Source organism: Thunnus albacares, chromosome 23, assembly GCF_914725855.1.
Source record: "Thunnus albacares chromosome 23, fThuAlb1.1, whole genome shotgun sequence".
NCBI classification, from domain to species: Eukaryota; Metazoa; Chordata; class Actinopteri; order Scombriformes; family Scombridae; genus Thunnus; species Thunnus albacares.
Window position 1 is genome coordinate 18,246,702 of NC_058128.1, and position 23,902 is coordinate 18,270,603.

Genomic DNA, 23,902 nt, shown 5'->3' on the forward strand with positions numbered 1-23,902 from the left:
GTGGTGGTGCACCGTTCCACTGTGCAGCGATGCTTGCACAAACAAGACCTTCATGGAAGAATCAGTAGAAGAAACTTCTACTTCTAAGAAACTGTATCCTCATTATAAAATCCAATGTCAGAAGTATGCAACACAACATCTACAGAGGCCTGAGGCATTTTGGAAACAAGTGCAGTGGACTGATGAAGTTCTCTCTTTTGGCCACAATCAGCAAAGGTATGTCTAGAGGAAAAAAGGAGCAGCATTTCATGAAAAAAAAACCCTCGCCGACTTGTCAACTGTTAAGCATGGGGGTGGATCTATCATACTTTGGGGTTGTGTTGCAGCAGGAAACATTGCATGGGTGAAGTGAAGAATGGATTCCACTAAATACCAGCAAATTCTTGAAACAAACATCACACTGTCCATAAAAAAGCTGAAGCTGAGAAGATGATGGCTTCTACAACAGGATAATGCTCCTAAACGTACCTTGAAATCAACCACGGACTACCTCAAGAGATGCAAGCTGAAGGTTTTGGAATGGCCCTAAACGTAATTGAAAATCTGTGAGTAGATCTTAAAAGAGCTGTGCATGCAAGATAGCCCAAGAATATTGAACTAGAAGCGTTTTGCAAGGAAGAATGGGAGAAAATCCCAAATACAAGAATTGAAAGAGAATTAGCTGGCTACAAAATGCGTTTGCAAGCTGTGATATCTGCCAGAGGGGGTGTTACTAAGTACTGACTATGTTGGGTGCCCAAACTTTTGCACATGCCACAATGATGTTTTTATTTTTTTATTATTGTTCAATTTATGACATAAAAAGTTACTTTGCATTAATGTTTCCTGAAAATATTATGTTTATGTTCCATATCCTAGAGAGGCTCTGGTTACATCTTTTAAATCATGTCAAGGGGTGCCCAAACTTTTGCACACAACTGTAGACAAAATTTAATACCATGTTATTGATCTTAGCATTATTTCACTATTGATATTTGTGATAACAGTAAAAATGCAAACTCATGTTGGTCCCAGTGAGATAAATGATGTTTTAGTATTTTACTAGAGTGAAATTTTCAAAGGATTTATGTTCCCATGTGTGAAGATCTTACACAGGGACAAATTCACTTAAAGTAATTTGTGTCACAATATTATCTTACACTGAGTATTGTTTATTTGGTTTCTGTCAGTTATTTTATTGCAAATACTACATTTCTAAGATGTTGCCCTGGATTATTTTGCAGGCATAAAAATCAAAGTTGAATTATTGAGCAAATAAAAAAGCTTCATATGAAAATTCACATCATCATTGAGGATTAGATGATTTCAACTTTTAGAATCTAGGCCCCCCATCAAGTATACTTAATCACATGGAAATTAAATATATTAGATACGAACCTGACACTAGTTAACGATAATGCTAATGGCTGAAAGGTAACTGATCAGCAGACAGATTTATTTTGCTTCACAGTTGCTTTGGATATAAAATGACATTGAAATCTCTTTAACTATTGTATTCACTGACCCTGTAAAGCAGCTCACTTTATTTTGAGCAGTGTCAAATCGGATATTATGTACACTCATTACACAATATCCTATTGCATTGCTCTGAGTGCTCACCTTGCTCCATTGTGTGTATGTGTGTTAGTACATGCACATAGTCCGCCTCCACCACTGAGCACTGTGCCAGTGTTAACGTGTTCTCTGAGCACCCTTCTCACCAACACACACACACACACACACACACACACCGAGCTGCAGGGCTCTCCATGTAGCACTGCATTATATAAGAAATCAGCCCAATCTTTCTCCTCCACACTCTGTAGAGCTTAGAGAGCATTTCACTGCCATGGGACAGGTACGCACCATGAATGTGAATGTATGTTTGCATGTGTCTTTTAATCATTGACCATTTCCTGTAATGTAGAACAGAAAAATGTGCTACAAGGCCACCTGTCTTTTTCTCACCCCCTCCTTCCCTCTCTCAACTGTTGTCCATCTCAGAGCCTGAGCCGGGACCAGTCGGTAGACAGATCAGCAGCGGAGGACAGGTGAGTGATTCACTGTCAACTGTTAGCTCAGAAAACCTTTAGAACAGCGTTTTCACACGGATTTACTATCCAACATTTTAGCGGAGTTAATTTCTCAAGATTTCAGTGATAGTGCTGAGAGAAAAATGTTTTCTCTGCATCAAAACTCTGAAAGCCAGCTGTGTGTTTGTTGTTAATGACATTTAGGTCTAGATATATTTTTCGCAAATGATTTAGAACTGTGTAAAGGTGCAGAGTGTGCATGTGTTTTTCAGCACGAGCCTGCTACCTGTGTTGGTGGAAGAGGAGGAGAGTGTGCAGGACAGTACAGCTGAGTCTCCAGCAGTAGCAGCCAGCATGGCAGGTGGGAAGAAAACTCTCAAATCTGTGTGTATGAATGAGGTAGAGAGAAACGGAGAAGCCGATATTTTCCAAGTTGACTGTTTGTTTACGCCTTCTTACATGTACATATGTGTAAGTTTGTCCACCCACACATTATTCTTCCTCTAGGGACAAACCGGCTCACCAGCAGCGGAGCGACCACCTTCTCTGACAGCAGCTCTCCTCAGTCAGGATCGTCCGTCATACATGCCAACCAATCAGGCATGGGCAGCGTGACCTCTGACCCCAGCCAGGTTGAGGATAGTGCTTCAGCAGCCAAAAAGGATTCCCTCCCCCATCATGGAAAAAATAAAAAGGAACTGGTAAGACCTGCCCTACTCCCACTTTCCTCTAAACTGGGTGTTGGATGAGTAATAACACATACTAATGTTGATGAAGATTTGAAATCATGTATATAAGCAATAAATCATAAAAGGTTTTCAACTGTAATTGAGGAAAAATAACCATTCTAATGCATAAAAGACTGGTTTAGAAACCTTTACAAGTCAGCTTTGGTTCAGTTTAATATTTTTTAATTTATGATTTAGATATGACGTTGTATTTGTTGTTTTTTGTTTGTTAAATCTTATTTTTTATTCTTCGATTTTATGAAACATCACATGATCATGGTGAATGTGGATGTTGTAATTATGATTAAATCAGTGACAAGATTGTGCCATTGGTATATTCATTCAGTGTGACATTACAACCTGAAGAGAAATGCAGTTTTTCCAGCTATGTGAGTGTTTGTGTGTTTTTGTGTGTGTGTGTGTGTGTGTGTGTGTGTGTGTGTGTGTGTGTGTGTGAGTGATAGGGAGAGGAAGGGAGAGAGAGCGTACTTTCTATTTTAACTCCACTCAGGATCAGATCATTCAGAATCAAGAGCCAACTACACTGCCGGCTTCTTCAAATCTTCACTATTCACCTTCATTATGTAAAGACCTTTTTAAAGGAGAAGGGAAAGTAGGGAGGGAGCAAGTAAAGGGAGCAATATGGATGTTGAGAGGAATGGGAAAGTGAAGGGATCAGAGTTAAAAGGAGAACAGGACGGTGAGAATGAGCCAAGACAGGCAGTAACGTTTGTCCGGAACCTGCAGGAGCTGTCACAGAGCATGGAGACCATTGAGCAGCACAAGGTTCAGGAGGACAAAAGCGAGACCAGCGTGACCACTGAGAAGGAATGTATGTGTTATATTCATTGTTCACTGTTATACACTAGATATTATAAATGTTACTAACCACCTCTCTCTTTGATACCAAATTAAACCCAATTTTAAAATCAGTCTTTCATTCACTCTTTGAACGTTTAAATGGTGATTGCATTATTTTGGTCAGCTATTTCTTGTGCTTTGATTCACCTGCTTATTATTTCCCTCTGTAGCTGAGGCGTCAGTGATCTCTGACACCAGTGACTCCTTCAAAGAGGACAGGAACAGGTAAGACAGACAGTGATCATGGTAACACAACACTTAAATCCATAATAGTATGCATATGAGAAGGCTTGTTTAATCGCTGTCTCTTTCTCTGCAGCCTGTCACAGAATGACAAGGAGATTGAGGTATGCATACCATTAGATCTTGGAGCTGTGATTCATATCATTAGTTACGTAAGCCACTGGTGTGTTAAGGACATTTTTTAGATTGAATGAAGATGAATAAACAGAGCAGTTTTTTGGGGATTAGGTATCTCTACAAGTAGATTTACTGATTACTCCTCATTTGAAATCAGATATGTACATCATATGCACTATTGTAAGTTTGCACTACAGTATACCCATTCAATGTTAGTGCATCCCTTTTGTTAATGTAAACTGATCTGATTCTCTTGAAATATGAGGGTTGTCTACAGGGAGGTGGGGAGTTTCATAATTTATCTGGTGCAACTTTTCTGGCAGTACAATAAATCTGACATTGATAGGGGGAAAACTCTTCTCATGATCAAACAAGGAAATGTTAGAGATGGTCATCATGTCTACAGTTGGCAGGACACAGTATGTCTAGCAAGCCAAAATTTTGAGAAAGTGAGTCAAGTGGTTTTTCGTGTTTGCAGACGGAGTTCCAGCGTCTGGCACTGGGCTTCAAGTGTGACATGTTCACCCTGGAGAAGAGACTCCGCCTGGAGGAGAGGTCACGTGACCTGGCTGAGGAAAACGTCCGCAGGGAGGTCTCCAGCTGCCAGGGCCTACTGCAGGTCAGTGTGTGTGTGTCTAGGTGTGTAACTGCCCAGTTTTCTGTGGTTCGTACACTTTTTGCGCCATCACCTGATACCAGAATTTTATTTTGGCAAATAGAGTAAATTTTAGTTACGTTCTCAGTTTGAGGGAATCAACTCTTCACTTTTTGATAGTTACTCCTGAATGATAATTTGTAGTGCATTTGTATAATTTTTTAGAATTCTGTAATTTGTCTTCCTTCCAGTTTTTAATTTTTTGTCTATGCTGTACATAAAGTCACAGCATGCCGTGGCTTTATATTCTTTGGTGAGTGGTGTGGCTTCAAGAGGTGAAACTCACATGTTTGAACACGTTTCATCCACCTGTCACACTAGACTGCTACTGAGTATAAACAAAATTGCAAAAGATAGGTGTGGTCCATTAAGGGCACTGGGGCACTGCTCCTCTTGCCATTCCAATTGTGACATACATATTTTAATGAAAAAATTGTTTGTTATTGTTGTGTTGTGCTTGTGTATAAATTTCAGTTGTTAATCTCACATAAATCACATATAATTACAGAAAAATGCAATGACTATCACTGCCTATAATCTTTGTCTGTGTGTTGAAGAGTGTACTTTTCTCCGCCCAACGGCAGTATGCGTGTAATATGTTTGGCTTTTCCTGGTGGCCCCTGATTGGTTGACACCATACACCGAAAATAACTGGATCTGGTGCAGAAAACTTTATGCTCAAGAAATGTTACCAGATTGGGTGATTTTTCGCCTAATTGCTGCTTCCTTGTTAGATCATATTTCCCTCCTGAGGGCAGGCAAAACGTACACAGATCATTGTGGTACTGTGGTTATAATTGTAAAGTGAAAGCAGTTCCTAAGTGGCCACTAGAAGATACTTTTTTATTCTTTCAGAAACCGCTAGCCTAGCCACTAGCCACCAGCAGCTGGCTCTCTGCTACACTGTATGGCGAATGCTCACGGCCAAAATACCCCACCTAGTAGAAAAGCCACACCACTGGATATGTTATTATATGCTGTTAGTGTAGTAAAAATACTGCGACTCACATTAATGGATAGATACAGACCACTTGAAGCTGCCACTGTTTTTAGCAATATATTATTATTGGCTGTTGTAAATAAATGGGCTGAGAGCTGCATGAACCTTGAAAGCATCATAATGTAGAAGAGAGAATGGAGGATAAATGGTACCCTTTATCTTGTTCTGCAGCCTATTGCTAGGTATATACTATGTTTTGGACAATGTCTTACATCAATAAGAATGACTGAATCAACCAGATGTAACTGAATAGAGGTCAGTCAGTGAGTATGAGTGGAAAATCTTCTACAAAAGTATTCCTCTGCCATGTGCAGTTATTTAATTTCATATTTCTTTATGTCTCTCTATCTTTCTGTCTTCATCATTTTTCCCTCTCCCTTCCTCTCCTCTCAGGCTCTGACTCCTCTGTGTGAGGACGACAACCAGTCCATGGAGATCATCCAGCGGCTCCAGAAGAATCTAGATATTCTCATCCAGTCCATGACCAGGGTGTCCAGTCGCTCTGAGATGCTAGGAGCCATTCATCAGGTGGGCTTGTGTTGTCAACATTGGTTTCTGTTGTTTTGTAGTGTGATCACGCTATAAACTGAAGTCTGTTTTCACTGTTGTTCCAGCAAAACAAGTTCTACCGCCATATGATTAAGTTCATTTTGATTATGATGATTCAATGGAGTCTTATGCATGTTAGGAGAGTCGTATTGGTAAGGCTGTGGAGGTGATGATCCAGCACGTGGAGAACCTGAGGAGGATGTACACCAAGGAGCACGCTGAACTGCTGGAGCTGAGAGAGACACTAATGCAGAACGAGAGGTCGTTTGGATCACAAACTGAAAGAGGTTTGAGTTTAAGTACATAAATGTGTGGGTATGTCTATCAAGGTGCAACATGAAGTGAGTTTTTAGACTGGTGTTACAATTAGTTGCTACTCTGTGCTTAAATTTGACAATTGCTGTGCTAATAAATACAAAATACTCAGTGTTTCTTCCCACGTTTTTTGTCTAAAACCAAATATTTGAAATTTGAAAGTGGTTGCCACTTCTTTAAGGCAAGTTCTTAAAGGCCTTAAAATAAAATGTGTATATTTGTCATTTAAAAAAATCACAAAATTGAACAGCTAATTGGATTAAATGTGCCAAGAAATTACAACATATCAGACTTAGACTGACAAGGCCAACGTTGGCTTAATATACTGACAAAAGCAAATGATCACTATGATCAGATGGGTGTATGTTTAAATACAGTATGATACTCAGTTACAAGCAGTACACATACAAAGCACAACACATGCAAAGTCATTGATCTGTTCCTCTTTCCAGATGACTTCCGTGGCAAGAAGCCAACAACATCACAGTACTACAAGGTCAGCTGCAGCTAGGTTACATATAATCTCATTATTCTCCATTACTCAGGATTGATGTTGATTTGATGTGTTAAAAATATCCAAGTCTGTTAATGAGGTGATTCTGATTTTTTTTTTTTTTTTTTTTTTTTTTTTTTTTTAATTAATTAATTAATTTATTTATTTATTTTCCCCTCATGCATCCCCTCAGTCATCAACCCGGCGGGTCAGCATAGCAGGAATACCCCGCTCTGGTGGAGGCAACATGCACTTTGACATGGTGAGGACGACACTGCCAGCGCTTTGCTTACCATCATAGCATAGACAAAATCTTACTGATCCAATTCAAGTGCCAAACTATTTGCAATACAGTGTAAAATGGTGCAGAACAAACTTGTCAGATCATGTATAACCAGACTGTAACAGTCTCCCACAGTGGCCTAAACATCTTAAATGTAGGACATGGGTTGAGTCATTTTGTGGGCCTTTTAAGCATCTGTTGATCTGTTCCGGACAACCAGGCAAGCACAAATTTTAAAAAATGACTCAGGGTTATGTCAAGTGAAGTTAAACATGTTTTATGTCAGAGTATGGTGGATCCTGGTTGAAATTGGCTGTAATTATGCTTTAAGTTATACAAAGAAGCATTTTTGGTTATGGTGATCATGATTCAAATGTTTTGATCTCTTAACACAGCCCAAAACACAAGACGGTTCTGAGGCTGAGACAGAGAGACTGACCAGGCGATCTCCATGGTAGGTATTTGCATTTGTGTATGTACAGTATGTGTGTGCTATAACCTGGATTATAATATATCAAGTATAGCTAACCAAGACTGTATGTGAAAGGGTGTATGGTTAAAATAAAAAGCAATACCAGCTTTTATATGACTCAACTGTTAAAACACACCAGCATTGTTTCTGATGGGTTTGAATCTATTCGCTGTGGCTGTGGTTTTTCTCAGGCCACAGAGATATGCCATAACATGACATGAGGGTTGTTTTTGTTGTTATGCCTGTATGTGATAACGGTGGTTTTCAGGAATGTGGCAGGAAAGAGCACAGCACGCCCCCCACTAAAACGCTTTGTTAGCTCTGCGGCCTGGGTTGACACAGAAGAGCCTTCTCTCATGATGAAGGGGTAAGAAATGCCAAGGAGAAGGAGACTGCGTCGCACAAGTCCTTTCACTGTGGACCCAGATGCATAAAGATGGCAGCTTTCTGGTGTGAAATCATCATTATCTATCCCACAGTGCGCTTGCTGTTGACTTGAGAATTAAGGGTTATAGAGCTTTCTGTCATGGTCAAGTTAATATTTCTTCAAATCACTTTGTATTTTAAATAATATGATGATCCATTGCAGACTTTTCAATGTCAAAAGGAGCCTGAAATTAAACTTCTGTCCTTGCTAAAAGAAAAGGATGCCCCCATAAAGATGTGGATTGGGTGTAGGGAAAAGGAAAGAGAAAGCCGCAACAAACTCAAAACAGCAGTGTTATCCTTTAAGAACACAAAAAAACCGGGATGATGACTTCAAACCACTTGGCAGCCATCATTCATGTGTCTGGTCGCATGGGGAAGTGTTTATCAGAAGCCTACATTCTCCACATTTTCCAGTTCTTGCACGTTTTTTTGTTTTGTTTTGTTTTTTCTTCCTGTCTTTATAATATGTAAAGTAAGAGACAGTGTTGACTATTATTTTAGCACCATATAGCTTTCAAATGTTTGGACAACAAGAGTAGAATTGGCCATATTTGACTGACTAAGCCAAACTTGAAGCTTGGATGATGTGAATCAAGCACTTTTAATGCTCTTCAAATATCTTAAAGGTTGTGAAATTGTTTTGTGCATTCATGATATAATACTGGAGCATATAATTTGCATTGTGGGGCTTGCATTGTTATATTGTAGAAAACGACTTCAAACATATCTTTTTTGTTAAGCAAATGATTTTACATCATGAATATTTAAAGGTGTACGTGTCTGCATCTGCCTGCTTGGTTTGGCTGCATGAAATGTGCATGTGTGCATGTACACATACTGAACCTGTGTGGTAATACAGTCATGCTTGTATATGAATGTGCAACTGAAGAGTGTGTTTGTGAATGCCTGACCCACGCGTGCCCACAGGACAGCCCGCGACAGCACCGACTTCCAGTCGGAGGACGAGCAGAAGGAGCAGCCTGTGGTAGAGAGGAGGAGGTCCAGTCTCAGTGAGCTGGGCAACAAACTCACCTCCCTCATTCTGCCCCTCAAGACGTTAGTCCAACCAAATACCCACCACTAGCCTACTGCAGCTCCACTTTCTGCCAGCAAAGCTAAGAGGCTAGCTGAATTGTGGAAGAGTTCATCATTTAGGTGGTTCCAATTTTCTATCCTAAACTCCATATTCGTCCAATTTTAACAGTAATTTCTGTGGTATTTTTGCAGCGCATTTCACAAAAATTATGATTTTAATATGAGATGATCCTTATGTGTTTGGGTTTTTTTTTTTTTAATTTTTATCATGTTGTTGAAAAGTTGGATGACCATATGAAACCTCCTAAGTGATGAAGCTTTCATGATAAGGGTCTGTTCTGGACTAGCTTCTGTGCTCCAGGGGCTCATGTTGATTGAGCATTTCTACTCAGGGCAGAAATGAACCATTTCCTTCAGCTGTTAACTGACTTGAGATCAGTGTATGGCAATCAGTCCCTCCAGGAAATCGAGATTTTGCAATTGCAATGATTCTTGAAAACTCAACCACGCTCCGCAGTATTTGCTGGGGCTTGCAATTTTGCAAAATCCCTGTGATTTATAATGGTATCATAGTCTTATCAGGGTTTTTAAGTTGAGAAAATTTAAAAAAGATGAGCACTAAAACATTTTTTGTTATTTCTGTGATGTGCAGTATGCTTATTATCATAGGAAGTGATTACATATGATTTGATTCATTAGGTAGTAGTTGTGCCAATTCATGCAATTTTAGAGCTAAAAAAATCACATGAAACTTTGCTAATAGCATTGCAGTTTTTGAGAAAAGCCACTGCAAAATCAAGCATTTTTGATCGCAACAATCACCAGAAAAACACTGAAATCCTGGAGGGACTGAGCAATGTGACAAATGACTTTGGAAGCTTCATGATTTGTTTTTCATGCATGGGTCTCAAGTTCAGATTTGCACTGTGGAAAGCCTCTAACTGATACCCAAGCCATCTATAAAGGGTTCTGTCTTCTGTCATTTACTAACATGTTCAGCCACCTTAACAATTGTATGTGCAAACCTACTACACTTGACTGTTTTCTTTATTTTTGTGGGGCTACTAAGTGTTTTCTGCAAGCAGATCATGTGTTTTTCTGAACTGTCCTTTCCTCTTTTCCTCCCTCCACATTGCTCAGGAGTCAGGATGAGCTGTTTGTAATGCTGTAAGTGTGTAGGGAGGAGAGTCCAAAGTGTGAAATGCTTGTGGATTCTATCTCTGTCCAAAAAACAATAAATGCATGCAAAAGGCCTGTATTTAGCAGGTAGGAGTGCCAATACAAGGCCACTTCTGAGCTTGCACTGACTCCCATAATGACTGTAAAGTGATTTGAAGCAGCACTCCTACTGTTGACAGATTCCAGGCCAAAATCATCTGCTGCTTTTGCCTAACCATGCAATAATTGCTCAAATCTACCTCCATGCCAACCACTCTTAACTGTGCTGCTGAGAGCTTTTTGATTATGCTGATGAAGATAATGTGAATGGTTCTGTATCTTTGACACTTTGAGATAGGTGGTAATACTGTAGATTGCACCAAGCTGCAGCTAATTCACTGCCTGCCATCCATTAGTTACCACAAATGACCCACAGCTTTTAGAAGGAAGTGTTATGTTTTTCATGGCACTGTTCTGTGATAACTCCCTCTCATCACAACATGTCATTTTTGGTAACTTATTCACTCTCTCGCTTTATTGGATACAATTTTACATCTTTTCTCAGTGTCAACCATCTCCCATGCCTAATTTTCTAACCATCCTGTTCTCTAAGGTTTTGTTATCTTTTGTTGCCCCCCCTCCAGCCCAAGTCCCTTATCAAGCCCTACATCTACAGATCCAGGAATAGCCCAGTCTCTGTCCCATAGCCTAACCTCCTCCCGGGCAGCTGCGACTGCAGCAGTAGCCAGAGGCAGCAGGGGGCTCTGGCTTTGGTTAGCCATGGTGGTGGTGCTAGCAGGTACACTCAGTTTCTCAGTGATAGTGGTTTTAAGATCAATTTTTCATTCTTTTTCATTTTTTATGTTATAGATAACATACAGTAGATCATTTCTAAATACTGATTAAAGCCTATTTAAATGAGCATTTTCACATTTAAATCAAGATAATTTCTCATACAGCTTGCATGTGCACTTCTAATACAGGAGTTCAGTATTTTAAAGGTTTGAGCTCGCTCTTTGTTTTGGCTTGGTTCTTTAAGGCCGATAAACTGATGGATTTCTTTAAAGTGTTACAGGCCTAGTCTATGATGCTCAGTTGGTAACCCCAGTGACACAGCTGCTATTACACCTTTAACATCCAACCCATGTTTCTGCATAGATGTTTTCCTCTAATGGCACAATGGATAGTGAGATCCATTCTGTGTACTGAAATGTTCATGGTTCTCCTCCTGCAGGTCTCCTGGCACTGCTGGCCAGCCTGGTGATGCAGCCAGCAGTAGATGCAGCCCCTGTGGGGACCGGGGACTCCTGGATGACCATGCAGCAGCTGCTGTGGCCCTACACAGGGCTCCGTCACAACGGACAGCCCCCCGTCTAGCCCGACATCCGGGGTGGATGGTGCTATGCCCATCAGCCCTCTACAGAGATTATCTGTTCACTGGGATGGTGATGAAGAAAGAACAGTGTACCACTCCTGAGCGGTGGCTGTTTGGATATTTACTGGTGCCTGAAGATTCCTAGACAGACTCTTATTGACAGCACAGTCCAGTCCTCAGGGGATAGTTAACCCTACGGAGGATTTTATGTGTCACATTACGTTTGCTAAATTAGTTAGTCTGTGTGTGTATGCGTGTGTCTGTGTTTAAAAGAAGCAGCAGATAAAGGAGGTGGCAACCAATATCTTTTATGGTGGGCTGCTCAACATTATGATGCAGTTTTCCTATCAGTGCTCCTGGCAACTGTTCACCTGGACCCAACATGATCTGTAAAATCCGGCTTGATCAGTTGTCAGAGCTGCCACAATGTTGACTAATCATGTCACAACTTCATCAGAATGATAGTGCTGATCCACAAAGTCTGAATGCAGTTTTCCATTGACAAACATCATGGACGATGGCTTTTTAAACACATTTCATGCACTTGAAGATACAGGGGGACTGCTAGCCTTTTTAATGGAATTCCTCAGTGGTTGCAGAGGACATTTTATAACTTTAAAGTCTATAAACACTGGTAATAAACATTCATTTTAAGTGTTTTTAAGTGTTTTTGAAATCTATATTTATGAGTTTGTTAGTTTTGAGTGGGGAGATGTGAATGTTTATTTTTAAGTTATAATTATACATTGTTACAGTCTTAACACCAAAGAGTTTTTTTATTTTCCTTTTTTTTTTTTGAGTTCTTGCTGTGGTTGTCACCGTTTTCAACTTCATACACTTTTGTATGTTCCAAAGAAGATGCTTGAAACTTTGCATAAATAAAGTAGTCAATTCTACAATAGAAGGTGTGTGTTCCTATGTGCATCCAAATGTACATTTCAAATTCAGAAGGTTAAAATGACTTTAATTTGTTAATTTAAAAAAAATGTAACTCCTCACACAAGTTTATGAATACATAAGTGGTCTGGTGGCACAGAGCAGACTCTGTACTGTGTCAACAAAGAGATAGTTGGACTCTCTGGTCCTAACTATGCCATCAGTGCTCATGTTGTCCTGCAGCATGTGGATGAAGGTGGAGTGAAACTCACTTCCTGGAAAATGGTCTGGAGAGAAAGCCTCGCTCATCTCTGTGATCTCCAGCTTCTGACTCCTCTGGGCACCCAGCAGGTAGAGACTCCACAAGCCTTTAGGCACAGGGGTGGGGCCATGATGCTCACACACCTGGCAGAGGAGAGGAGAGGTAAGAGAAAGATGTATATAAATAGGAAAAACAAACAACAAAACAATTCAAAGTGAATTTGGTGGTTTGGATTGGGTGTTTTCTGTTTTCATCTCTGGTCTGCTCACTCAACCAAGGCCAGAAACTCCACTGTCAATCACGTGCTGATTGTTTGAGAGAGTGTCCTTTTTTTACACACAGTGTGGCATTACATAACTTCTCTCTTCCTCATTCTTGCCCTACCTCTGGGCTGTCTACTAAATGTCTGTTTATGTTGAGGGCACCCAGGTGACAGTGAACTGGCTGTGGTGCAGCATTTTTGCTGTTTTGACAACACCCTACTGATTGTCAGGGTGCCAGTGCGGAAGTGGTTGGAATGAACCTTTGCATGTAGCTGGAGGCTCCATGTGTACTGGAGCACACAGACGACTGTCTACACCCTCCTCAGGCAAACAGAGGGACATGGCAGCAAAAAGACGAGTTCATGTTCAGTTCAGGGAACTGGCATTTCCACATTGGAAGGAAAAAACGTAAAATACTAAATTAAATAAATGTTGTATCTAATGTATGTGTTAAAGAAAATACCTGCATGACCAGATGCTCAGCTCCACATTTGGCATTCCACTTGCTCCACGAAAAAGCGCAGGCAGAGGCGAAGAGGGCCATCTGTTCGTAGGCAGCGTGTTCTGTAAGTGGGTCCTGCAGAGGAGACAAACCATACAGCACATTTTGTAATATTGTGGGAAATGCATGGACTGTAATCTACTGACATAACAAGAGTAAGAGTCTACAGCCTCAACAACAGCTCTAAGAGGCTCTGCTTAGACAAAGGTTAATGTTGGCACAATGACAATTAATATGTCGCCAGCTTGAGCAATGTTCTCTTAAAATGATACTTAAAGGGAAATAGATCAGGTTTTATCTTCCGCTTCCAGTAAGTTCTACACAGATATGTGAGTATGTACTATTTGGCAGGTTTGTCCATCCAACACAACACGGACAATCAAATCAGGTCAAATTTAGCTCAAACCTGTTATATTGTCTGTCTTCTATTCTACAAGCCAACAGTTAGGAGATGCAGACCTTGCCACAGGTGCTGACGTATTTGTCTGTGTACTCGTTCACAAAGATGTTGATCCCTGCGTTGAGCATGGCTCTTTGCAGGGCGGGGCCACTCATCCACTTCCCTACGAGGTGAGAGAGGCCTATCTCTTGCTCTGACTGCAACATGCACTGGTTACCCTGTTTGTAAAATAGACACAAGCACATATTATAAGAGTCAGACTACATCCACTGATTTATCCTTGTGTTTTTGTTTTGTGTCTCTTACCTGGATGGTGATGCTGAGGTCGATGAGCGCTCCGTTGATGATGAAAAGAGCTGAGTCTTGGCCGAGCGGCCGGAGCTCCCAGCTTTGGAAAGGAAAGTTGGCATATGTTTCCTGCATCAGCACGAAGGCCTGGAAGGAGTCCATCTTGAAGGAGATCTTTGCTTCCGCCTCCGCGTAAGAGATGTCAGTGATACCATCCATTCTCCACTGCTTCACTGGATAAAAGAGACAATTTCAATGTGCATGCCTTTTTGGTGCCTTTAAAATGTATTTCAAAACCTGATCTGTCATTTCCAATTTAGTCTACTTTAAAGAAAAAAAAAAATGTTTTATGCCTTTCTATGTTACTATGTATAATACAGGATTATACAGTGTGTGTTGCAGTGCGCCTACCTGCAGCATCCCAGCGAGCCACTTGGGGAGCCTCCAAGAAGACAACAGATTCAGGAAGTGTCACAGACACCCCAACAGGAGGGCAGGTAAGGGCCTCGTTGTCATCTAAGTTGGACTGTTCCGTGGGGTAGCGGAAAAATTGAAGCCCTGTGTCCAACAGCTAGAAAAACACAATTGTGGTGGTATGGTATGAGAGAAAATCAGAAAAATAGGGTTAACTTAAGGGGTGTACCGCTGGGCCTTGGTGTAAGCAGCACACATTGAAACTCCTCTCTGTTCACCTGTCTAATTTCCCAGCCATTGACCTGATGAGCCTGTGGTGGTAGGTGGAACACGTCATAGTAGAAGACCCCACCCAGAGGCGTGTACTGCATCAAGTCCACCACCTGGAAAGACTCACCACAGTCTATCATGGACAGCTGCTTTGGGAGAGAAGTCAAGTCTCCCTCATCTGCAGGCAGAGAAAAACAGAACCATCAAAGGTAGAGGAAAAGCATCTTCATTTGCTTTTCATCCATCTTTACTCTTGACAGCATTCTTTAGCTAGTGGGCAAGAGTCTAAATCAACATTGGACAACATCAACATTATTTTGTTTACGTTTGGGAAGTTTTAGGCTGGCTGTCTTACCACCAAGCGCCTCTATCTGGGTCTGTATCTGGCTGTCTTGGCCCTCTGCAGGCTGGGCACTGATTGTTGACTGTAGACTGGCTGCACTCTGTGAAATAAAGATGCAATAAGCATAAAAACATGAAATGTAACCAGCCCAGTAACTAATTCTTTCCTCCTTTACCTTGCTCCCGGTCCCTTCAAATCCTTCCTCGTCTGCTCTTTGCTGTTGCATGCTGTTGTCGTCCTTCACCTCCCCCTCTCCATTTGTCTCCCCCAGCTCAGGTACACCTATGTCAGCTGGAGCCTCCTCGCCTCCTGCAAGAGACCTGGGACCAAACAGACAAGGTAATTATAAATGCCAACATTATTATTACTGTAAAGGTAATTGTGGTATTAGCAATAGTAAAAGGCACTATCAGCTTGACCTGCAGCTTGGTGTGTGTATTCTCAGGTGAGCCATCCTGGCCAGCAAAGACAGGTGGTCATAGCGTGTGTGGAAGTTCCGTATAGCGATGTTGCTCACAGCCAGCTGCTTTGGAAGCTCAAAGCCCATGCCGACCCCCTCAAAGGTTAAACCTTTAAACCTGGATGGACCAGTTAGCAACAGAAGAGAAGTATCGCAACAGTTGCTACAGTTTGTGCTCATCAGGTGAGTGCGGGTGTCCCCTACCCATCAGTAGTCACAGCTGCAGATCCCAGCTGCCCCCCCCCTTCTACCCCAAACACACACAGTCATACACAACCTTGGATTCTTCTTGAGGTTGGCCCAGAGACACAGTGTAACGTTGTCATCTCTGACCACAGTCTGCATGTTGCCTGTCTCAGTGTCGATGTTGGCACTGGCCCTCTGTGACCAGGGAGACACACAATTTGTAAGGCATATTTCTTATAGTTACAAAGCGCTTCGCTATGTGTGAGTGATGATTATCGAACCTTAAGGATCTCCTCGGTGGTGAGGAGGTGTTTAGTGTGGATTAGCTCCTGCAAATTTATGAGAGCCTCCTGGTACTTCTGGCCCTCTTGTGAATCTGTAACGTCTCTGAGCAGACCCTCCAGCTCCTCCACCTGCTAAAAGGAAAAAGTTTATTTTGTAACACTAGAATTCATTTCTTGGAATTAGATTGTGATTTCTTATGATTATCGATGAACTGATAGAATGTGTCTGAATCAGAATTTAAAATAGGGCTGCAATCATCAATTATTTTTATATCATAATCAATTAGTTTATCAATTAATTGTTTGATTCAATGATTAACAGTGGTCAGTGATTAACAGTGCATGTAACAGTATCAAAAGTAATAACAGAAGTATCTGATAGTTGAAGTCAATTTTCTCTCCATTGATTCAACGCCCAATTGCAGGACTCATACTCACTGCATACTCCTCCACACACACAGTACAGACCTGTAGAGCGAGGTTACATTGCTTGAGCACAACTGCGATGTTGACCTCTGGGTCATCTCTCCATAAGCTGGTATATGTGTTAATGTCCTGCTGTACTGCCGGGTCTGGTGTGCCATCACATCGCATGTACCTTTCCCACTGAACACAAAGAACATACTGTGTGTTCTTATCAGCCAGAAGAAATCTGGCAATGAATTCCTGCTTATCCTGCACCGTGGACAGGGCCAAAAAGTTTTGTATCCACCTTGTTTTTCCATGCTGGTGTTTCTTGAGCATGGACTTAAGACTGACAGATATCCCTTTTTTATAGTCTCCCTCTCACTAATAAACCCAGAAAGACAGAAACACACACCTTGGCTTTCTCCACAGCATCAGTTTTCCATTTGGTTACTGCAGTATGATTCTCCTCCAGTAGATGGCGGAGTTCATCCAGCTCATCCGCTCTGCGTGCCCTGTCCTGCCAGCAAAAGACATCCATGAACAATGTAAATGCAGTATATCCATACTCAAAGCAATACTTGTTTTCGATCAGCACTGTCTGTTTGAGGAAAAAGAATCACATAACAATGCATACACTGTAAGTTCATGTGTGTCACCATTGAAAATGGTTTACATGACTTACCTTTAACTCAAGCCTTTTCAGCTCCTGCTCCTTTCTCTCTCTTTCCAACCTTTCCTGTTCTTCTCTCGCTGCCTGTAGCCGTGCCTCCTCTATAAGGGGAAAGCACATATGATGCACACTTCAACACTTTTTTTTCTCTCATTCCTAAACACACTATTGTTTGCTTCTGGGATTATATTATGCTTCATGCCAACCACATACACTGTATGGTTGCCAATGCCAACAACAAATTTTAAGATCAGTTAAAGTCCAGTTCCACTCAAAAATGTGTTTTTCTTCTTGCTCCTATATTTAGAATTTGAAAATCAAATTTTAAGGGGTTGACCTATGAGCATGATTTGTAACATCACAAATAGTTTGGAAGCCAAACCTGGTCCAATATCCAACTTACACAAGTGTGATGTGGAAACTTGAAGCTGAGAATGGACTTTACAGTGAAGTAGGAGATATCTTGTGTCCTGCAGTTAAACTTTAGAGATGAAAATATATGTATATTCATAGTTTCTGGAATTTTTAATGAGGGAAAAGGAGGAGATGTCCTTTTAATGATTTTAACAAGATAATTTGATAATTTTGTGGAAAAAACATATCAGACAAATTATTATTCAAATAAGTAAGTTTATATACATCTTAAAACGTCTGGAGAGGATCTTTAAGATGAAGAGAGACGCAACTCTGACAGACAGGGATTACCTTCCTCTTGCAGTCTTCTTTCTTCCTCCTCTTGCAGCTGCTTCGCCCTCTGAGCCTTGTTCAATTTACGTCCCTTTTTGGGTGAGTTGAATTTCGAAAAACATTACAAATCAGTGTTTAACAGGGACAGCTTACTGGGTATGGATGCATTGCTGAGGAGAAGGGGGTACAGTGACTGTACTCTTTTGTGTTAGAGAAAATGAACCAACAGTAGAAGGTGGGTGGTATTTTCTGTGCCTCGCTGTATATATCTTCGACTACATAACGTGGTTATAGGAACATTGAGAGAATGTGCTGGCTGCCTTTTGCTCATACCTTTCCTTTCTTGGGCGGCTTTCATTCATAGGAGAAAACACAGAAATGAAGTCACAGAATGTTTCAATTTACACGAATTAAAGGCACAGGGTAAGAAACTTAAGGAAAGAAAGCGCATTAAACTAAAGGTTCTTCCTGCTAACTTGACAACTAAGGGTAAATAGCACTAACGTTGCGCTACTAGCTTATTTTTAGCCGTACTTTCTATGTTTTAACTATGAACTATTTAGCGTTAAACACTTCCGTTAAAACACTTCGAGTATGATAAGGTTTAAAGCCAAACTGGGGCAGTTTATTTAAAAAGAAAATGGTAAAATCTCACCATGCTGAAAAAGAAAAACTCTCCAGCGTCCAAGTAACCATAGAAACGCCTACGCATGCGTAGTTGTCTATTTTTATTTGCGACGTAAAGAAACGACTTACGTGCTGTACGTGCATCTATGAGTCCACCGCAGACGAAGAAAGGACAAAGTGAGAAAGGAGACGTCCCTACTCTATCGTTCCGTTAGAGTGACTCCACCCAACAAACCAACACATGTAAAATAATTATGTACCGTTTAACGTTGTTGTTCTGCGAATTTGTGAAATGAAGTGTGTGTTAAATGCTGCTAGCTATTTAGCTGAAGCTAATTATTTTGTTGTCCACTTTCTCTCCTGCTCACTGTTTCTCTTTTTCATTTTGTCCTCATTTCAGAAGTGAGCGGTGCCACTCTTTTTTCTGACATGGCCAACCCTTTAAGGGGTGAGGTTATCAGGCTATACAAAAATGTAAGTGAATTTGTCCACTATACACTACTACTAATAATACTACTACTGTAGTACTATATACACATATGGTTCAGCTAAATGTGCTTCTCGCTCCCCAAAGCTGCTGTATCTTGGCCGTGACTACCCGCAGGGAGCAGCTTTTTTCAGAGAGCGACTGAAGTCAGCCTTCATGAAGAATAAAGATGTTACAGATCCTGAAAAGATCAAAAAGCTTGTGGCCCGTGGAGACTTTGTCATCAAGGAACTGGAGGCTCTTTATTTCCTCAGGAAATACCGAGCAATGAAGAAGAGGTATTATGAACCTGAAAAATAATTACACACATAGACTGCTCCAAGATATCTTTATGAAGTGAAGTACAGATTGTGGGGACAGTGAACCAACGTACAGTCAAAAATAATGTCAAAAATATTTATTAGATAACGCAACAGTGTTTTATTTTCGCACACAAATCTTTTTACACATTACACCGCAAAAATTGCTCCCAACAGTTGCCCTTATAGAAAAATCAACTAAACTTGCCTCACAAGGGAAATGGAAAATCCATCTGTAAAAAGTGCCAGAAAAAGAATGACAACGTGATACCTGTTACAGAACGCACTTTGTATTTTTTATACGCAAGTTGTACCTTAATGCCAGTGTTTAAAATATTTAATACTGTACATACGTTAATATCATAGGTTTTCCTCTAGAACAATTGTTAGGCCTGGTTTGCCCCTCAGACTGACTGAATCAAATTGTAACAATGAAATGTCACAGCTGTGGAATATATTGTTAGTGTATATATTTGTAAATACATGGTCACATTTCTTGAAGAATGAATGTACATGACTATGTATCAATGCACTATGTCCAGTGTTACAATAAATACAATGAAATCACAACAGTTATTTTCAATAACTTTACTCTTTTACTGGCATTGCTGTATGAAACTGTAGCATAAATATATTTATTGTTATTTTGTATTAAGAACTCATTAAACAATATTCATTTAATATAAATTACCATATTCCTGCTATATGTGACTGAGGTACATTATTATTGCACCTGGGGCAGCTCAAGACTGAAGGGCTGAAAGCTTTTAAACTGGTAAGTGGTCCTTTATTCTTTGATTTTCCTCATCATGATTTTATTTTCTTCTGATGGAAAACACCCAGAGTATTACCTTTTTACCTTACTGTATTCCAGCTAACAACTTTGTATTTAACAATACTTGTATTTGCAGTTTGAGAGCAGCATGGTTTTGTGAATACAGCTGCAAACACTGCAAAACATCATAAAACCACACACTTATCTCAAAACAAAATACAAAGCTACATTCACATTATAACTGCTGGTGATGACCAGTCTGTGTGTGTGTGACCACTAGGGTCACATCTGACTATGATCAGAGTTTTCTCCATAGCAGCACATCAACAGACCAGGGATATCTGCAATTAGTAAAGTTCTCTATGTACGAGTAAAAATAAGCAATTAAGGTTAAAATTGAAACTACTTTGTGACACAAAGTATTCAGCTTCCATTCAGAAAAGGCCAAACAGTCAGGCTGGTGAAGATGCATTTCAGTGCAAGTAAAAAAAACCTTACCTCATTTAAAGAGGTTTTTCTTGTTTAAAGAAAACTACATTCAGCACGTTGGACCAGCAACAAAATTACCTGTCAGGAAGAGATTATTCTTGCATTTGGACTCCTGCACTCCAGCACTACAATAGCTGACAGTAGCTGGCAGTAAAGGACAGGGAGATAGGTGGAGCTGTCAGACTGTGGCCCCTTGTTGAAAAGTCGCCTGAGTTTTGCTGGCCCCTGTTAACCCAGGCGTAGCCAAATAGGCCAAGCTACCAGATAGTCAGACCAAACCTTCTGAGTGTTTCCACATCTCTTTCTCACTTGGCAGTATAGAGCAATAGAACTGTGTGTTCTTGTTTCAGCATTCCAGACAAAAACATAATGTGAAAAGGCCAAGAGTACATAATGTTCTCCCGGTCACAGAATGTCAAACACACCCATACACCAGATACTAATTATCTAGAATATAACACTGTGTAACACTTAAATCATTTCAGAAAAAGAAGAGTACATATTTTAGGAGATACACAAGATAATATAGTAAAATGTCAGAGCTGTGCTTTGTATTTGATATTTATTTATTTACAAGTAGGAGAAATCTTTTGTCCAGCAGTTAAAAGTGAAAAAATAATTGTTGATGGAGAAGAAGGAGGTGTCATTTTAAGAATTTCTAGATTATCCAACATTTTTATAGAAAAAATATCAAACAACAATTATTATTCAAAGCAGAGTGTTTAAATTCTGGAGGGGATCTTAAAATCCTTCTCTGAGATTTCTTGTATTAGACGTAAGATTAATATGATTCCTCATTTGACAAATAGGAAAATTCAATCTAGAAATTGTATGACAAACATTAGTTTTCACATGTGAACATTGAATTTTGTTAAGTCCAACTCAATGTCACAGAAAGCAAGATTTGTGTTGCCAGTGTTCTCTCTGTCAACCATTGATATCAGACAATTCATATTGGGAATGCAGTTGAATAAATATTAAATAGTAAAAACATAAATAAGCAATAAATACATAAATATAACAATTAATAGACAATCTTAAAAAATTCTAAAAAGAGTTGTTTTTTTTTTAACAGGACCAAAGTCCCTTGCAAAGGTATGCACAAATGAACACCAATGTGCCTATCCTCACCATGCTTTTTTTCTGGAGCTGACTTGAGACCAGCCTTCAGGCTATCCAGGAACAGCATCAACATGCTGGTCCAGATGCTGCCCAGCAAAAAGCCCATGGATGGAACCATGAAACTGAGGTGCTGGTCACCGTCTACTGGCTTGCCTGTGGAGCCTCCTACAGGTTGACTGCAGGTTGACATCTTTGCAATGCCATTAGCCACAGTGTGCAGGATTGTCCACAATGTCGTGGAGGAAATGATGACCATTCTCCACAGAGTTATTCACTTGCTCATGGAATGCCTTGCTGGCCATGAGGCATTCCACCTTGCTGCCGGTGCCATCGATGGGTGCCACATAAGGATTCTTCCTCCTGCGGAACCCAGGCAACTGCGATGATGATTCAGGCAACACAGAAGCCGATTAGAGGGAGCTGCAACAGAGTCCGGGGAAGGCTTGCTGCCCAGCTTTCTGCTCTTGTAGAACTGCCTGCATGTTTGGGTGAACATAACTACATGTAGACAGTAAACCTCTCCAGATGTAGTCATGTTCACTAGAAGTATAGATAGATAGATGGAAATATATGTGTGTATATGTTAATTTATTGCTGTTGCTGCCCTTTCCCTCTCCTATTCTCTCGCTATCGCCTCTCTCTCTCTCTCTCCTCTTCCCTCTCGGCCTGTTCCCTCATGAATGAAAGAAGAGCCTCACTCTCCCTGGGTCTCTTCCTGCGTTGACCCTGACTGACCCTGGCTTCTACTGCAGAAGGGGCAGAGGTTGGTGTGCTGACTGTGCCACCTGTAGTGGCAGTCAGGTTTGCTGCAACAACCAGGGGCGGACTAATTGAGTGCTGCCCCTGGAGTGCAGCATCCATAACACTGTCCCACTGCCAGGTGCCGCATCTTTGTTGTTACCTTGTATTTGTCTTTAAAATTGTTCCACTTCTTTTTGGCCTGTTATTGCCAGGACAGAGGTGATAACAAAGTCCCTGGGAAAAACAAAAACATAAACAAAGAGTGACACACTGCCACTTCAATAAGATATTAATCATTATGGATGGACACTGGACATACAGGAAATGATACAAGCACTCAAAATCAATACTCACTCCCATCCAGACTTCGACGAATTCTGCCAGCCAGTGAAAAGCCTCTCATTGGCTGCCCTCCACTCAGTGAGGGCCCGGGTTTCCTCAATTGTCCCTTGATTAAAACATTGTTTATATGTTAGTCTTGGGCACACAGTGCTACAGCCCATTGCTTCACATAAAAACATCACAAAAACATAAGAGAAATTTGACTGTACATTTGACATTAAGAACAAGGCGGCTTAAAAATAAACTAAAAGTTTGAGTGCTAAAGTGCTTGTGTATAGTACAACGTTAAAGTTAAATAAAAATTTACATTGAAGTTTTAAACCTTAACTTTGCCCTCAGCCAAACTGATTTGCTGTGGAAAAAACAAACAGATTCAGACTGAGACCAATGATTCCCCATTAAATATACCCAAAATGAGTTATATACCATATTTAACCACTACATGGACATCAGAGCCAGCAGCAAATTCCAAAATGACTTGCTGAGATAAGGCTGTTCTTTGCGGGGTACCATGAGCTTTGACCGCCCGGTCATCTTGATAGCTGACAAGGCATGCTGGCTAACTTACAGCTAGCTTACATCCCTCACATATCTGAAAACGTCAGAGCTAATTTTCAAGTTGGCTCAACATTCAACACAATAAATGGCAAAATACATGGACACAAACATGTTGGAAACACGGAAAGGGTTTTGAGAGGGTTGATGAGATTTGGCAACAATTGTATTAATTGGATCTAGGTTTTATATATGAACCCTTAAGCACAAACATCCAGTTACCATAGTTACTATATCCTGATGATGTTATTTTTAGTCATCACAAATCCTCAGGTGAGCTGGCACAACCTTACTGATCCCTCTGAGTATAAAAAGTTAATTTTACAAAGTCCATGATAATGGAATCTACTCTTGGCCAGACAAACCCCACTCATTTACTGCCTGTTAGTTGAGGCAGAATTAACATTGATGAGGATATGAATTTCAC

The 23,902-nt window shown here is 40.6% G+C and overlaps 3 protein-coding genes across 11 annotated transcripts in view; 2 read left to right on the top strand and 1 right to left on the bottom strand.

The window, feature by feature from the left end:
* LOC122974757 (lymphoid-restricted membrane protein) overlaps positions 1-12,626 on the top strand; it is a 40,611-nt gene extending 27,985 nt beyond the window's left edge. For 5 of the 7 annotated variants that reach the window (XM_044342668.1, XM_044342669.1, XM_044342666.1 and 2 more), the window contains exons 24-39: positions 1,984-2,030; positions 2,285-2,373; positions 2,520-2,713; positions 3,488-3,572; positions 3,772-3,826; positions 3,921-3,948; positions 4,440-4,580; positions 6,010-6,144; positions 6,305-6,452; positions 6,933-6,976; positions 7,167-7,235; positions 7,652-7,710; positions 7,997-8,095; positions 9,085-9,213; positions 10,995-11,149; positions 11,585-12,626. In XM_044342668.1, coding sequence (XP_044198603.1) covers positions 1,984-2,030; positions 2,285-2,373; positions 2,520-2,713; positions 3,488-3,572; positions 3,772-3,826; positions 3,921-3,948; positions 4,440-4,580; positions 6,010-6,144; positions 6,305-6,452; positions 6,933-6,976; positions 7,167-7,235; positions 7,652-7,710; positions 7,997-8,095; positions 9,085-9,213; positions 10,995-11,149; positions 11,585-11,727 — 1,620 coding nt within the window. In that variant the 3' untranslated portion in view covers positions 11,728-12,626. The remainder of the gene's footprint in view (positions 1-1,983; positions 2,031-2,284; positions 2,374-2,519; positions 2,714-3,487; positions 3,573-3,771; positions 3,827-3,920; positions 3,949-4,439; positions 4,581-6,009; positions 6,145-6,304; positions 6,453-6,932; positions 6,977-7,166; positions 7,236-7,651; positions 7,711-7,996; positions 8,096-9,084; positions 9,214-10,994; positions 11,150-11,584) is intronic. The other 2 variants (XM_044342672.1, XM_044342673.1) reach the window with 2 other exon arrangements.
* Positions 93-18,757, bottom strand: dnai7 (dynein axonemal intermediate chain 7). 3 transcript variants are annotated; one of them, XM_044342676.1, is made up of 18 exons: positions 18,694-18,757; positions 18,372-18,389; positions 18,057-18,129; positions 17,364-17,452; positions 17,094-17,198; positions 16,742-16,879; positions 16,271-16,405; positions 16,081-16,184; positions 15,763-15,921; positions 15,519-15,663; positions 15,356-15,443; positions 15,009-15,178; positions 14,728-14,887; positions 14,335-14,549; positions 14,088-14,246; positions 13,590-13,703; positions 12,874-13,006; positions 93-222 (listed from the first exon to the last, which is right to left on the bottom strand). In XM_044342676.1, the coding sequence occupies exons 1-18, from the start codon at positions 18,748-18,750 to the stop codon at positions 140-142; spliced, it is 2,145 nt and encodes a 714-aa protein (XP_044198611.1). In that variant the 5' UTR covers positions 18,751-18,757; the 3' UTR covers positions 93-139. The 3 variants fall into 3 exon arrangements, with proteins under 3 accessions (XP_044198611.1, XP_044198610.1, XP_044198609.1); XM_044342675.1 differs by lacking the exon at positions 93-222 and having other exon boundaries at positions 12,669-13,006; positions 16,271-16,402; XM_044342674.1 differs by lacking the exon at positions 93-222 and having other exon boundaries at positions 12,669-13,006.
* Positions 18,758-18,802: 45 nt separating this feature from the next.
* Positions 18,803-20,021, top strand: lyrm5a (LYR motif containing 5a). The gene is made up of 3 exons (XM_044342682.1): positions 18,803-18,908; positions 19,066-19,139; positions 19,240-20,021. The coding sequence occupies exons 2-3, from the start codon at positions 19,095-19,097 to the stop codon at positions 19,450-19,452; spliced, it is 258 nt and encodes an 85-aa protein (XP_044198617.1). The 5' UTR covers positions 18,803-18,908; positions 19,066-19,094; the 3' UTR covers positions 19,453-20,021.
* Positions 20,022-23,902: the final 3,881 nt, after the last annotated feature.

Coding starts and splice junctions, on each gene's coding strand:
- lyrm5a (XM_044342682.1), top strand. CDS start 19,095: ATGGCCAACCCTTTAAGGGGTGAGGTTATCAGGCTATACAAAAAT. Junction 19,140..19,239: donor TTATCAGGCTATACAAAAAT/GTAAGTGAATTT, acceptor CGCTCCCCAAAG/CTGCTGTATCTTGGCCGTGA.
- dnai7 (XM_044342674.1), bottom strand. CDS start 18,750: ATGCGTAGGCGTTTCTATGGTTACTTGGACGCTGGAGAGTTTTTCTTT. Junction 16,880..17,093: donor ATGCTGTGGAGAAAGCCAAG/GTGTGTGTTTCT, acceptor CTTTGTGTTCAG/TGGGAAAGGTACATGCGATG. Junction 13,007..13,589: donor CTGAGCATCTGGTCATGCAG/GTATTTTCTTTA, acceptor CTCCTCTGCCAG/GTGTGTGAGCATCATGGCCC.